Source organism: Primulina eburnea, chromosome 7 (genome assembly GCF_022965805.1).
Source record: "Primulina eburnea isolate SZY01 chromosome 7, ASM2296580v1, whole genome shotgun sequence".
In the NCBI taxonomy this organism is placed as follows: Eukaryota; Viridiplantae; Streptophyta; class Magnoliopsida; order Lamiales; family Gesneriaceae; genus Primulina; species Primulina eburnea.
In genome coordinates this window covers 9,402,730-9,416,370 of record NC_133107.1, presented here as the reverse complement: position 1 = coordinate 9,416,370, position 13,641 = coordinate 9,402,730, and the positions used below count along the sequence as shown (strand labels likewise).

Here is a 13,641-nt window from a genome sequence, read left to right as displayed (position 1 = left end):
TTTCATAGATGACCCAAATAAGAGATCTGTCTCACAAAATACAACCCGTGAGACCGTCTCACACAAGTTTTTGCCGAATAAAATTGGTGAAATTTGACTTAAGTGTGTCGTATTTAACAGACAGTACAAATGCGGCGGACAGATGAATAAACTAGGTATCAATTATCATGGTGCAACCACAAAATAACCATATGACATATAATATATATAATTATAAAAATAAACAACTAGTGTAAAATCATATAATTTTTTTTTTAAAAAAAAGAAGTTATCTTATTTAATTAATTAATTGCGTCAATTATAAATAGTTTTTTTATAAAAAAAATCATTTTTTAAAATATTAATTTTAATATGATCTGTAAATTTTCTACCTAAAACAATTAATTAACAACTATCACAAATTATCAGTTGTAAACAAAAATTCTTATAATATATATATATATATATATATATATATATATATATATATATATATATATATGTGCACACCTACCGTGCACATCTATGTGAGCACCGATGAGGTGTCACTCACCTATTGGATGTGATGAAATATAGAGAAATTACGCATTCAATGGGTGAGTGACACCTTAATGGTGCTCACATAAGTGTACACAGTAGGTGTGCAGCATATCAAAACTCTATATATATATATATATATATATATATATATACAAAAGTTACATACTTCATATTAAACTTTAATCATCTTCGTTTGCGAAAAACAGATGATCTCCATCTCGTATAACACAAATATCATCTATTTCTGCATTCTCCTCATTTACAACTTTGCTCAATCCCTCAACTCCTAACTTTTTACCTGCTATTTTGCATAGTTCTTCGAGCGAATCAGGCAAAATAATCAGCTTTGCCAGCTGCTTGTTTGGAAGTGTGTTCTGCCTATGAATGGTGACTCTTTTCTTGGCTGTTTTTAGTCCCTTCTCCAGCAAAATCATGGCCATCTCAAGATTCCCTTGTTGGACAGCAGAATGTAAAGCTGTTCGGACATCCTCGGACCATGGATTCTGATCCATGTCGCTTTTCTTGGTTTCGCTGATTTGATTCGACTTGGTTTCGCTATCGTGGAAATTGGTTAGGATCAAGCTTGGATTGGTTTGTCCCTCGATGTCGAAGCTTCTCCATGCTTGGAGTTTCTTTGGACATGAAAGAGTTCATCGGATTAGAGTTTTGTTGGATCCTCTATGCTGGCATAGATATATGATCATGATTCAAAATCGTCGGTTTTCTTGATGGTTCCGGTTATGGTTTATGAACCGTTTTGGTTGCAGCAAAACAGATGATTATGGTTACGCGAACCGACCATTTCTTTGAGACAATGAAATTAAAAAATATTGCTATAATGAAAGAAGATATGCATCAAGCTCTGCTTGATGTGTTTGCCACGAATCATATGATAAAATACGAAATAAAATCAAATCTCGAATAATAAAATATGTAACATATCATTGTTTTTTTATATACTGAATGCAATTTGTCCGAGTTTCGAGGATATGTTGATCATGGGAATAGTGTTGTTTTGGAAGTTTACCTGGAAAAGATTGTTCATGACAATGCTCTCGTCTGCTGGATTTTGTCGAAGAATGTGGAGAAACGCGGTACTTTTAGCTGTAATATATGAGAAACCTCGGTTGTTCGAGCACCATATGGCTGAGGCTTTTTAAGTAGCACCCCAATTTCTCCAAACGTTTCCCCTTTACAAACCTTTCCCATTACCTGTTTGCATATAAAAAGTCCTAAGTCATGTATTTTATATGGTATATTTGTTACTGTATTCGGAAACATTTTCCATGTCGGTTTATGTAATGATTCTTACTTGATCATGGCCATCGATCTTTACAACCAACTCCTGCAAACAAAAAATTGGCATTAGTAGTAACAGGATAAGAATCAATCTTGTACGAGTTTCGTAGCATAAGTATATGAGATTTCATAGCTAACTTACCACTGCCCCTGACACCACTATGTATGTGTCTGTCGACGCCTCGTTTTGTAGAATTAGATCTTCTTTGGCAGAATAGTACTCAGCTTCCATTTCCGGGACCTTTCAAGAAAATCGAGGATTAGTATTTAGGCTTATTCTTGCGAATAGTGTTCATTGACTACTGCTTTGAAAGATCATTTATGGAGAAGAATTGGCAGTACCAGTTGAAATAGGAAGTCATGTGATACCCCATTGAAGAGATGGACATTTCGTACGACGGGGTAGAACAGATGGCGTGCGATGCTAGAACGAATGGCGTTTGGCATTCCGGTCAAAGTCTCTTGCTGTTTCAATCCTGCTGTTTTGAATTTGAGGCAAATATGTGACAACATCTGATCTTCTATATGCTGTGGCAATTGGTTTCTTCTGGTGAATTCAGTGGCTGCATTTACAGTATCCCTCTACAGCAAAGAAATAATCAGCTTCGACACAGTCGAATGGGAATACAGGCAGAGAGGCATAGAGAGGGAGCTTACAAAGTTTCTAGTTCGGCTGGTCCAGTGAACTACAAGGTTTGTCATGTTTCCTATGAGATAAGCTGTCAATCCTAAGTTGAAAAGCATGTAGAAGATATCGAAAAGCATCTCTCTCTGGTTCTCAGCGTGTAAGTCTCCGTATCCTGTTGTAGTTAGTGTTACAATAGACCAGTACATGGAAGTTACATACATGTCCCAAAGACTCATTTGTTTGAAATTCGGGTAGACTGCTCCAATCCAAGTTTGTTTCGGATCGGGGTACCTATATGCAATCATATAGTTGAAGCATCCGGCACAATGTACAGTGAATAAAGTTACCTGATTTCAATCAGGAAAGATGGCTATTCTGTTAGAATGCACATATGTTTATATTCTGATAAGAAAATTATTGTATGGAAGTAGTGGCATACAGATACGAGTTTCGTGCAGCGAATCCAGAAATAGTTGAACCGGATGTCTTTTTCGAGCCTGGATTATGAAGATGGAATCTGTGGATATTCATTTGGAGTATTTTCAAGAAATCAATGGGGTAGTAAGTCAAGAATGATGATAAACCTTGCAAACATGGAGCTGACTCGTCTGAGACGCCAAAGTCGTAACATGCTCAGCAATTTAAAGCCAATCCCACCATTATTGTCTGTGAATAGGAGGCAGAGGGATTGAAAAGGTACCGTCGAGCATACGTCGAAAAGGAACCAGGTTGACAGATACCTATTAACCGAATGTAAGAACAGTTAAAAAAAAAAAAGGACTTGATTAGTTCAAGATCTTGTTCTTGCTACAAATCTTCATTCCATAGGTCATTGAGAATCTGTGAAAAGGTTGAACCATTATGTACCTTATTGCTATTTTTCTAGGATCATCGATCAAGAGATACGTCGTGCCATCGAGATACGCCACGAAGAAGGTGAGAACAATATCAACAGCAAAGAAACCATTGACAATGTTGTCAGCAATGAATAGGCCATCCTGTTTGTAAGTCAGAAATGCGAACTGAAACGGAGAGATCCACGCCGAATAAATGACAAGCAGAATCAGAAACATCTCCCAAGCCCTGAAATAACAAAAATCGAATCTGTGAGCGTCTCAACGGATCAGAATCAAGAAAATGAAGCAAGACGATCATATCACCTGTATCGGGGATCGAATGGGGAGATGATGTGTTTCCTAAGCACCGTTGCTCTACCGATTCCATCCCCGAGTGTCGGAAGAAGATCATTGGATAAGAAACCACCCTGAATCCCCGTGCTCACTTGGAAGTCCTCTATGCAAAAGCGCTGCAGGAAGTTTCTCTTGTACGAAAACGACATCGCGTATCTTTTTAGAACCTAAAGCCGACTGGGCCGAAACTTGCAAGAATAGTGTCAAGTCTTTGGCAAGAGCTTCATATAGAGAAAGGTAGTTGGGAATAACACGGATGAAGGCACTCTTTTATTCCTGCTAAGAGATATATGGAAATGGTGAAAAAGGGCCAAACTCATGATCCCCATGAAACATCCAATAACTTAATTATATCTCCCCAAATCTACGAACTTCACTTTTCTCAGAAGACATGTGGTTGGTTGGTTGAACTTGTCTTGTGTTTCTTGCTAAAAAGCCAACCATTGTTCATGCGCTTGGAAGGGGTTGCATGGGAACATGGTAAATTCTACCCGGTGTATGGCCAATGGATAGCGGTGGGCCGACTGTTTTGCTGGCGTCCACCCCAATCTAATGACTTTTCTGCACGGGGAGAGGTTCTCTCGTCGTAGGATGGAAGAAGTTTCAGAACATGAATGTTGCGAACGAGATTACAAGCCCCTTTCGTGATAAATTTTCAACAATTAATTCTCCGTAACTCATCAGTCATTCATTCAATCTGTAAATAATAAATGAGGACCCGTATGTTTTCTTTTGATTACATGTACTACTTACCATACATCAAATTTTTAGCTTTATTTTAGTACACTAGAAGATATACATACACATGTATTGCACGTATGTAAAACATAAAAAGATGATATGAGAAGAACAATTATAACAATATTGCTCTCGCTATCTTTTATTTTCCAATCATTATTTAATTCTACGATATCTTAATAAAGTTCAGATTTTATTTTTTGTTTGAGTTCTTGAATATTAATATAATTAAGATGTTTTATGTTTGATATACATGTAAGAATATAGTGTTGCGATATTGTATCTAAATATAAAAATATTTATTAATGTGATCTCTAATCAGAATCATATATATTTTTTTTTTGACAGCTGAAATCTTGTAATTTATTAAGAAGAAGATAGGTCCGCAATTACAAGTTTAATCAACCACAAAGGAAAAGATCCATGCTCCCAAACAAAATGAGAGGAGGATGAAAAAGCAAAAGCAGCAACCGAGTGAGCCACCCGGTTAGCTGATCTCCTGACATGAAAAAGATGAGGGCTCTCGAGTGCCTCCATAAGTATGCTAATATCCGCCGCAATAGAACCCACATAACTAAGATCCTCTTCTGGCCTTGTGACTGCTTGCACTGCAAGAAGAGAGTCCGAGGTGATTTGATGAATCTGAATGTTGTGCTGCCTAGCGACTTTCAAGCCAACCTGGATGGCAAGAAGCTCGACCATTGTAACAGATTGGGCCTTTTCAATCAATTCTCCGAAAGCCAAAATCGGTTGTCCCTCATGATCACGAATAACTCCACCGATTGCGCAACTAGGATATCCCTCTTTATAAGTTGCATCCACATCCAACCGGAATTGGTGAACTAACGGGGCAGACCAAGTGTTTTGAGAGCTGATCAAAGTTGACTCTGTGCCGCTCATAAGTGAATCACGTGCCGCACGAAATTCCTGGAGCAGATTTTCACACCAATCGGCATCCAATTCTCGAGCCTTGCCATTACATTCATGAAGATAGCGAAGCCTCTCATTCCAAGTGGCCCAAGTACGCATGATAAACAGTTCGAACTCAGGTTTACTCAGCTTCTCCTTCATCCCCAGAAATATATCAAACACGTCTAAGTGGCGAAGCTGCTTAAGAGACGACCAAATCCAGCTTCTTTTCCAACAAGATTTCACGGCCAGGCAAGAAAATAGGGCATGACTGGTAGTATCCAAGTTAAATTGACACAACGGACACCTTCCAGTAACCGGAACATGATGTGTAAGTAGGTTTTGTTCCGTTGGGATAATATTATTAAGCGCTCTCCACCAGAATATTCTCACTTTTGGAGGAATCGATAATGACCACAGGAACTTCCACCAGCCCTTTTGGAGAGGGGCCGAGCACGAGGGTGGCTGTTCACAGAGGCCCTGGGCCGCCTTATACCCATCTCGTACCGTATATATACCTTTCTGGTCATATTTCCAAAATCTCGTATCCTTTCTACTTGTCAGAGTGATGGGAATGGAAGTGATTTTCTGAGCAATAAGTGGAGAGAAATTCTTTTGGATCAGAGGCATGTTCCATCTACCATCCACCATGAGAGACTTTACTTTAGAAAATGAGGCATAGTCTGGAATCGGTGCTAGGCAGGTTCTAGGACCCGGAAGCCAAATATCCTCAAACGTATTAATACGAGCCCCATCTCCCACCTTCCAACACAAACCTTCAGCAAGTAAAGGCCTGCTCCACATCAACGCTCTCCAGATGGAAGAAGGGTTGCTGCACAAATCGGCTTCCATAATATCCTGATGGCGAAAATACCGGCCTTTCAAGACTCTGGCCACCAAAGATTCAGGTTCCGAGATAATGCGCCAAATCTGTTTAGCTAGTAAGGCCTGATTGAAAGTCTCCAGCTGTCTGAACCCCAAACCACCCATGCATTTCGGCTTACACAAGGCTGCCCACGATTTCCAGTGCATTCTCTTTTTCCCTGCGTCTACTCCCCACCAAAAATTAGAGCATTCACGCTCTATTTCTTCACACACCGATTTGGGAATACGAAAACAAGACATAGCAAAAGTGGGGATGGACTGGAGCACCGATTTGATCAATGTTTCCTTACCCCCTGCCGAAAAAGTTTTGTTTCCCCATCCTTGAATTCTCTTCGCTACTCTCTCCACCAGGTATCTGAATTGCAGTTTCTTACTTCGTACAGAGACGGCCGGGAGGCCCAAATACACTGAATGGGCGTGAACCACTGGGATAGCTAACACAAACTTAATATTCTCAGCCAGTTGCTCATTTGTATTCGGGCTGAAGGAGAGGGAGGATATTTCGAAATTAATAAGCTGTCCTGAAGCCTTCGCATATGATAACAGACAATTATGCACCGCCAAACAGTTTGCCATTGTAGCTCTGAAGAACAAGAGACTGTCATCAGCAAAGAACAGATGAGTAATAGATGGGCAGGAGGAAGCTAGCTGAACCCCAGAAATCAGACGTTGGTGTTCAAGTGAGACAAGAGCAGATGATAATCCGTGAGCGCATAAGACAAATAAGTAGGGAGAAAGAGGGTCTCCCTGTCTCAGTCCTCTACTCGGAACGACGTTCCCAACCAGATCACCATTCAGCGAGAAGGAGTACCTAACTGTTCTGACACATCGCATAACCTTCTCCACCCAACATCGTGAGAATCCAAGTTTGATCATAATGTCTTCAAGAAAAGACCACTCAACTCTGTCATAAGCCTTACTCATATCAAGTTTTAATGCAGCATACCCTTTTTGTCCCTGTTTTCTGCTTCTAATCCAGTGTAGAGTTTCAAAACTCAGTATAATATTGTCAGAGATCAGTCTGCCTGGGATAAAAGCACTCTGAAACTCATTCACAGTATGTTTGAGAATGGGACGCAATCTATTCGTGAGAGCGCGAGCAACAATTTTATAGCAGACGTTACACAAACTAATAGGCCGATAGTCCTTCATAGTCATTGGAGACACTACCTTAGGTATCAAAGTGACAGTAGTGGCATTCCAGTCCTCAAGAGGGGCCCCCCTATTCAAAATATTTAAACACTCCATCTTGACCTCCTCCCCAATCACTTCCCAGAACTTCTGAAAAAAGAACACCGACATACCATCCGGCCCTGGCGCTTTATCTGGATGCATATCAAACAGAGCCTTCCTAACTTCGTCTCCCGTAAAAGGGGCACAAAAAATAGAGTTTAATCGATCATCAATCATAGGGCAAACTTGATTCAATATCTGTAGTCTGTCATCCTCCGAAGGGTTACTAGAGGAGTACAAGTCGGAGAAATAATTTTGAACGATCTCCGCCATACTCCTAGAGTCAGTGCACCAATCCCCGTGAGAAGAGACAAGCCCTCTTATATGGTTCTTAGCTCGACGCGCTGACGCACATGCGTGGAAATATTTGGAGTTTCTGTCACCATGTGCAAGCCAATTCACCCGACTGCGCTGCTTCCAGTATAACTCTTCCTTAGTTGCTAGCATCTCCACCTCTCGTTCCAACTGCCCAATTTGATTCCCAGCTAATGCCCATTGGTCATGGGTCCGTAGAGCATTCAGCTGCCTGCGTTTGTTTCTGATCTGTAATGGTAACTTTCGAAACCTGTCCCCTGCCCAAGTCCTGAGGAGCTCCAAACACTTGGCCAACCTATTTGGGAGTGACAAGGAAGTATTCTGCTTATTCCATCCCCTCTTAATAACATCGGAACAGTCTGCTTCTGTAGCCCAATGTGGTTCGAATCTCATACAGGCAGAGGTCCGAACTTGCAAGTGTTGCGGTCCTCCTAGCTCAATAAATATTGGTCAGTGATCTGAGTGATAAAAATCCAGATTATGCACCCTCGCAGCAGGGTATAGAATTCTCTACTCAAAAGTAGCCACATATCTGTCAATCCTTTCAAAGATAACATTGGGCGAAGCACGACGGTTGACCCAAGTAAAGAATTCTCCCTCAGCATGAAGATCTTGGAGGTTGGAAGCATCGAGCACATCACGGAATGCCCTAGTTTGCCCCAGGGGACGTGGGTTACCCCCAAGCTTTTCTGAGTCAAAACAAATTTCATTAAAGTCACCTCCCACAATCCACGGTAACATGCTCAAGTCATGCATGCAACTCAGACGACGCAGGAGCGTCCAAGAGATATGTCTATTATTCGCCTCTGGGTGGCCGTAAAAGCCTGTAAATCTCCATCTCTTGTCCCCATGCTGCACTATACTGTCAATATGCCCAGAAGAATAGGAGAATACTGTGACATTCAAAGGCTCCTTCCACAACATAATCAATCCACCACTTCTGCCCTCACAATTAACTACAAATAATCCAGAGAAACCCAGAGCCACTTTCCAACGCTTACAATTAAAGTCCCTTAATTTTGTTTCACAAAAAAATATGAGGGACGGGTTCTTTTCAGCGATAAGCCGCTGCAATTCCCGGAATGCCCGTTGGTTCCTAAGCCCTCGTGCATTCCACACCAAGCAACTCATTGGATTTGGCGGGACTGCAACGCAGTCACCGCCGGAGTTTGTAAATTTGTTGTTCCAGAAATCATCGATTTTCGTGCTCGTTTTGAACCCTCAACTGAATCTACTTGTGTATGCATGGCACGTTTTCCTTTGTCCTTGTGGGGAGGACTCTCAGTATTATCGGTGCTGAATATTGATTTGTCTCTAGCCAATCGTTTCCACTGTTTCCTGTGAGGTTCTGTCCTGGTAAGAGTATCCACTTCTTGAGTCACAGAGATTTTCTTATCAGTACATAACTCCATCACCCTGCTCTCAGGATGCAATTCATGCAGAAGATTCTCATGTTGCAAGACAATAGTGTCTAACACTAAGTTATCATCCGTCACACTTTTGTCCCAGGATGAATCGGTACCAACATGTTTCACATCGGATCCAGGCCTAATGATAATATCTTCTGATCCTTCTTCTTGAGAATCCTCGGTAGGTGAGCCACTACTGTAAGTAGTATTGGGTTTTGAGGTGTTTACTTTCTTATCCCCAGAAACAGATGATGCTTTAAGCCAATTACCATATTTAAGAGTAGGACCAACTTCCTCCTGAGCATCACAGTCTCTTTGAACGTGGCCAAGCTTACCACATTTAAAGCAAAAGTTGGGTAGCTTTTCATAAACAATAATGATACAAATATCATCAGACCCCTTCAGCGATTTGATCCAAAGACATTGTTTCAAAGGATGATTTATATTTAAGGATACACGAATACGAGCATACCTGCCTGAACATTTACCCTCTTCTCCTTCATCCACCTCCAAGACCCTTCCAATTCTCGAGCCAAGATTTCTAATGATAGCGGAGTGCATAAACGCTAATGGCACATTGTGACACTATACCCACATAGGAATTTCATCGAACACCAAGTCTGATGTTTTTTGAAGACCCTCTGGAGCTTTAAAAATTGCCATATCCTTAAAGAAATGCCAAGGTCCATCTAAAAGTGCATGTCTACGATCAATTCCAGACGCAAAATCTAGTAGGAAAGTGTTTTCCCCAATTACCTCAATCTGCACGGATTTCTTCGATTGTAAAATACGGGGCATATGAACACGGAAAGTCTCTCGATTCACGGCTCTAGATGAGAACACCTTACAAACCAAGCACAAATCCAAACGATGTTTACCGTAAGCAGCCAAATCCGAAGGGATAGAGATTGGCTCCCCAGAATCGTATGAAGAGATCTTGAGTGAGAGAACTCTTCGAGCGATTTCTTCAGAATCCATAACTACGAAACTCCTTGGAAGATATCCCAAGAAACAAACCTATCCCAAGATAGGAATTACCTCACATCGAAACCCTAACAGAGAAACGAGAGAGAAAGCTTTCCACATTTGAAACAATTACGTCCAGAATCATATATTTTTACTATCACCGTGACACTTATTTTAATATCACAAATCTTAAAATTGTAAAAATAATAATGTTAGACTGTGACTGTTCAGAGTAATAAAACACAAAGCAAATATATCAATTTTTGTTGTGAAAAAGTAAAAATTTATGGTAAAAAGTAAAAATCTCAAACTCTCAAAATTTACCAAACTACACACTTTATAATATTTTTCTCTCTACTCAATTGTGAATTTCTTCACAAATGGAGAGGCTATTTATAGAATTTCTTTACAAATAATCCAAAATAAAATACATCATTACCTACATCATCACACACTAATTTTCAATATTTACAACTCTTATTTTCAACACCAAATATTCAACATTCAAATATTCAATACACACATTTTAAATATTATTTTTCAACACTCCTCCTTGTGATGATGATCATAATGATTGTATTCATTACGTGTTTTTATAATGCCTCGTTAAAAACCTTACTAGGAAAAACCTATTAGGATAAAAACCATAGTAAGGGAAAAAGAGTGCAGTCACGTAAACTCCCCCTCATGTTGACATGAACAATTCTTCACAAATTTCGTAGATTGCGCATCCCAATATTATATATGTGCTTTCTGAATATCGTCATAGAAAGTGCCTTTGTGAAGAGATCTGATGAGTTTTCACTTGATTGAATGTGACGAACATCAATACATTTAATCTTCTCAAGCTCCTTGGTGAATGCGAAGAACTTGGGAGGCATATGTTTAGTTCTGTCTCTTTTTATGTATCCTTCTTTCATTTGAGCAACACATGCAGCATTATCTTCATATAGTATCACAGACTTCTCGTCGAATGATAATTCGCATGAAATTTGGATTTGTTGGGTCACTGATTTTAACCACGCACATTCACGACTTGCTTCATGTAGTGCAATAATCTCGGCATGATTTGATGAAGTTGTTACGAGCGTTTGTTTCTGTGAACGCCAAGAAATTGCAGTGCCTCCACGAGCAAATACATATCCAGTTTGGGAACGTGCCTTGTGTGGATCAGATAAGTATCCAGCATCGGCATAACCAATTATACTTGGATTAACATCTTTTGAATACAAAAGTCCCAAGTCTGTCGTTCCTCGTAGATAAAGGAATATATGTTTAATTACGTTCCAGTGTCTCTTTGTTGGATATGTGCTAAATCTTGCCAACAAATTTACGGCAAAAGATATATCAGGCCTTGTACAATTTGTAAGATACATAAGGGCACCGATAACACTTAGATATGGTACTTCTGGACCAAGAATATCTTCATCATCTTCACATTGATGGAATGGATCTTTTTCTATGTTTAATGATCTAACAACCATTGGAGTACTTAAAGGATTTGATTTATCCATATTAAAACGTTTAAGGATCTTTTCTGTATAATTTGTCTGGTGAACAAACATTCCACGTTTAAGGATCTTTTCTGTATAATTTGTCTGGTGAACAAACATTCCACATTATTTTTGTTAAATTTGTAAACCCAGACAATACTTGGTTTTTCCAATATCCTTCATTTCAAATTCTTCCTTCAAGTATGACACAACTTCTTGAATTTCCTTATTCGTTCTAATGATGTTTAAATTATCAACATATACATCAATAATTACGCATCCGGATGTTGTTTTCTTAATGAAAACACAAGGGCATATTGAATTATTTACATATCCCTTTTTCATCAAGTGATCACTTAGTCGATTATACCATATTTGACTGGATTGCTTTAACCCATATAATGATTTTTGTAATTTCACAGAATAACATTCTCTGGGTGTTGAACTTTATGCTTCAGGCATCTTAAATCCTTCAGGGATTTTCATATATATATTACTATCAAGTGATCCATATAAGTAAGCTGTAACAACATCCATAAGATGCATTTCTAAATTTTCAGATACCGCCAAGCTAATCAAATACCGAAACGAAATTGCATCCATCACGGGAGAATACATTTCTTCATAATCAATTTCAGGCCTTTGAGAAAAACCTTATGCAACAAGTCTTACTATTTCATTTTTCTCATTTCGCTTTCGAATAAAAACCCATTTGTATCCAACAGGTTTAACATCTTCAGGTGTAAGGACTATAGGTCCAAAAACATTACGTTTATTTAGCGAATCTAATTCAACCTGGATGGCATTTTTCATTTTATCCAATCCTGCCGATTTTTACATTCACCAAAAGATTTTGGTTCATGATCTTCATTATCATTTATGATGTCGATTGCCACATTATTAGAAAATATATCATCAATTTCTTCTATATCTTTTCGGTTCCATATTTTTCCAGTATTAATGTAATTGATAGATATTTCACGATTCTCGTCAGTTTGTGGTTCTGACAGAACATTTTCATCATCATGTGTTTCTTCAGGAACATCATTCTCTATTTTTTATCATCATGTGTTTTTTCAGGAACATCATTCTCTATTTTGTGAACATCGTGTTTCTCTATGAATTTCTTTTTTCGAGTATTTTATCTTTGGAACCGACTGGCCTTCCACGCTTCAGGCATTTAATGACATCATGAGTATCTTCAATTTTTTTTTTCGGAATTTCAATTCGAGTAGGGGCATTTGCAGCATGTATATATGATTTAGTTACCCCTTTTGTGTCTGCAAATGCATATGGTATTTGATTTGCTATTCTTTGCAAGTGCACAATTTGCTGTACACCTTTTTCACATTGTTTTGTTCTTGGATCCAGATGTAACAATGATGATACATACCATGTAATTTTTTTTTCGGTATGTTTCTGTTCTCCCCTAACATTGGGAATATTTTCTCATTAAAATGACAATCAGCAAAACGTGATGTGAACACGTCGTCTGTCTGAGGTACAAGATATCGAATGATTGATGGACTATCATAACCGATATAAATCCCAATTTTTCTTTGAGGTCTCATTTTCTTTCGTTGCGGTGGTGCAATAGGCACATACACCATACATCCAAAAATTCTCATATGAGAAATGTCTGGTTCATTACCAAATGCAAGCTGCAATGGGGAGTATTTATGATATGCACTTGGTCTGATGCGAATTAATGAAGCAGCGTGTAAAATTGCATGTCCCCATATAGAAATAGGGAGCTTTGTTTTCATAATCATTGGTCTAGCAATCATTTGCAGACGTTTAATCAATGATTCGGCCAATCTATTCTGTGTATGTACATGAGCAACATGATGCTCAACAATGATTCCCATAGACATACAATAATCATTGAAAGTCTGGGAAGTAAATTCACCAGCTTATCAAGTCTAATTTTCTTGATTGTATAATCGGAAAATTGATTCCTCAATTTTATTATTTGAGCAAGTAATCTTGCAAATTCAACATTTCGAGTTGACAATAAACATACATGTGACCATCTGCTGGAGGCATCAATCAATACC

The 13,641-nt window shown here is 38.9% G+C and overlaps 2 protein-coding genes across 2 annotated transcripts; both read right to left on the bottom strand.

The window, feature by feature from the left end:
- Positions 1 to 662: 662 nt before the first annotated feature.
- LOC140837186 (potassium channel KAT1-like) lies at positions 663 to 4,115 on the bottom strand. The gene is given in 11 exon segments (XM_073203240.1): positions 663 to 1,151; positions 1,547 to 1,617; positions 1,620 to 1,731; positions 1,832 to 1,864; positions 1,961 to 2,059; positions 2,161 to 2,400; positions 2,476 to 2,793; positions 2,886 to 2,943; positions 3,031 to 3,186; positions 3,314 to 3,529; positions 3,607 to 4,115. Coding segments are annotated over 11 exon segments (1,935 nt in total). The 5' UTR covers positions 3,786 to 4,115; the 3' UTR covers positions 663 to 698.
- Positions 4,116 to 8,226: 4,111 nt separating this feature from the next.
- LOC140835675 (uncharacterized) lies at positions 8,227 to 8,847 on the bottom strand. Its single transcript, XM_073201076.1, has one exon. It carries the CDS (start codon positions 8,845 to 8,847, stop codon positions 8,227 to 8,229), a length of 621 nt encoding a protein of 206 aa, XP_073057177.1.
- Positions 8,848 to 13,641: the final 4,794 nt, after the last annotated feature.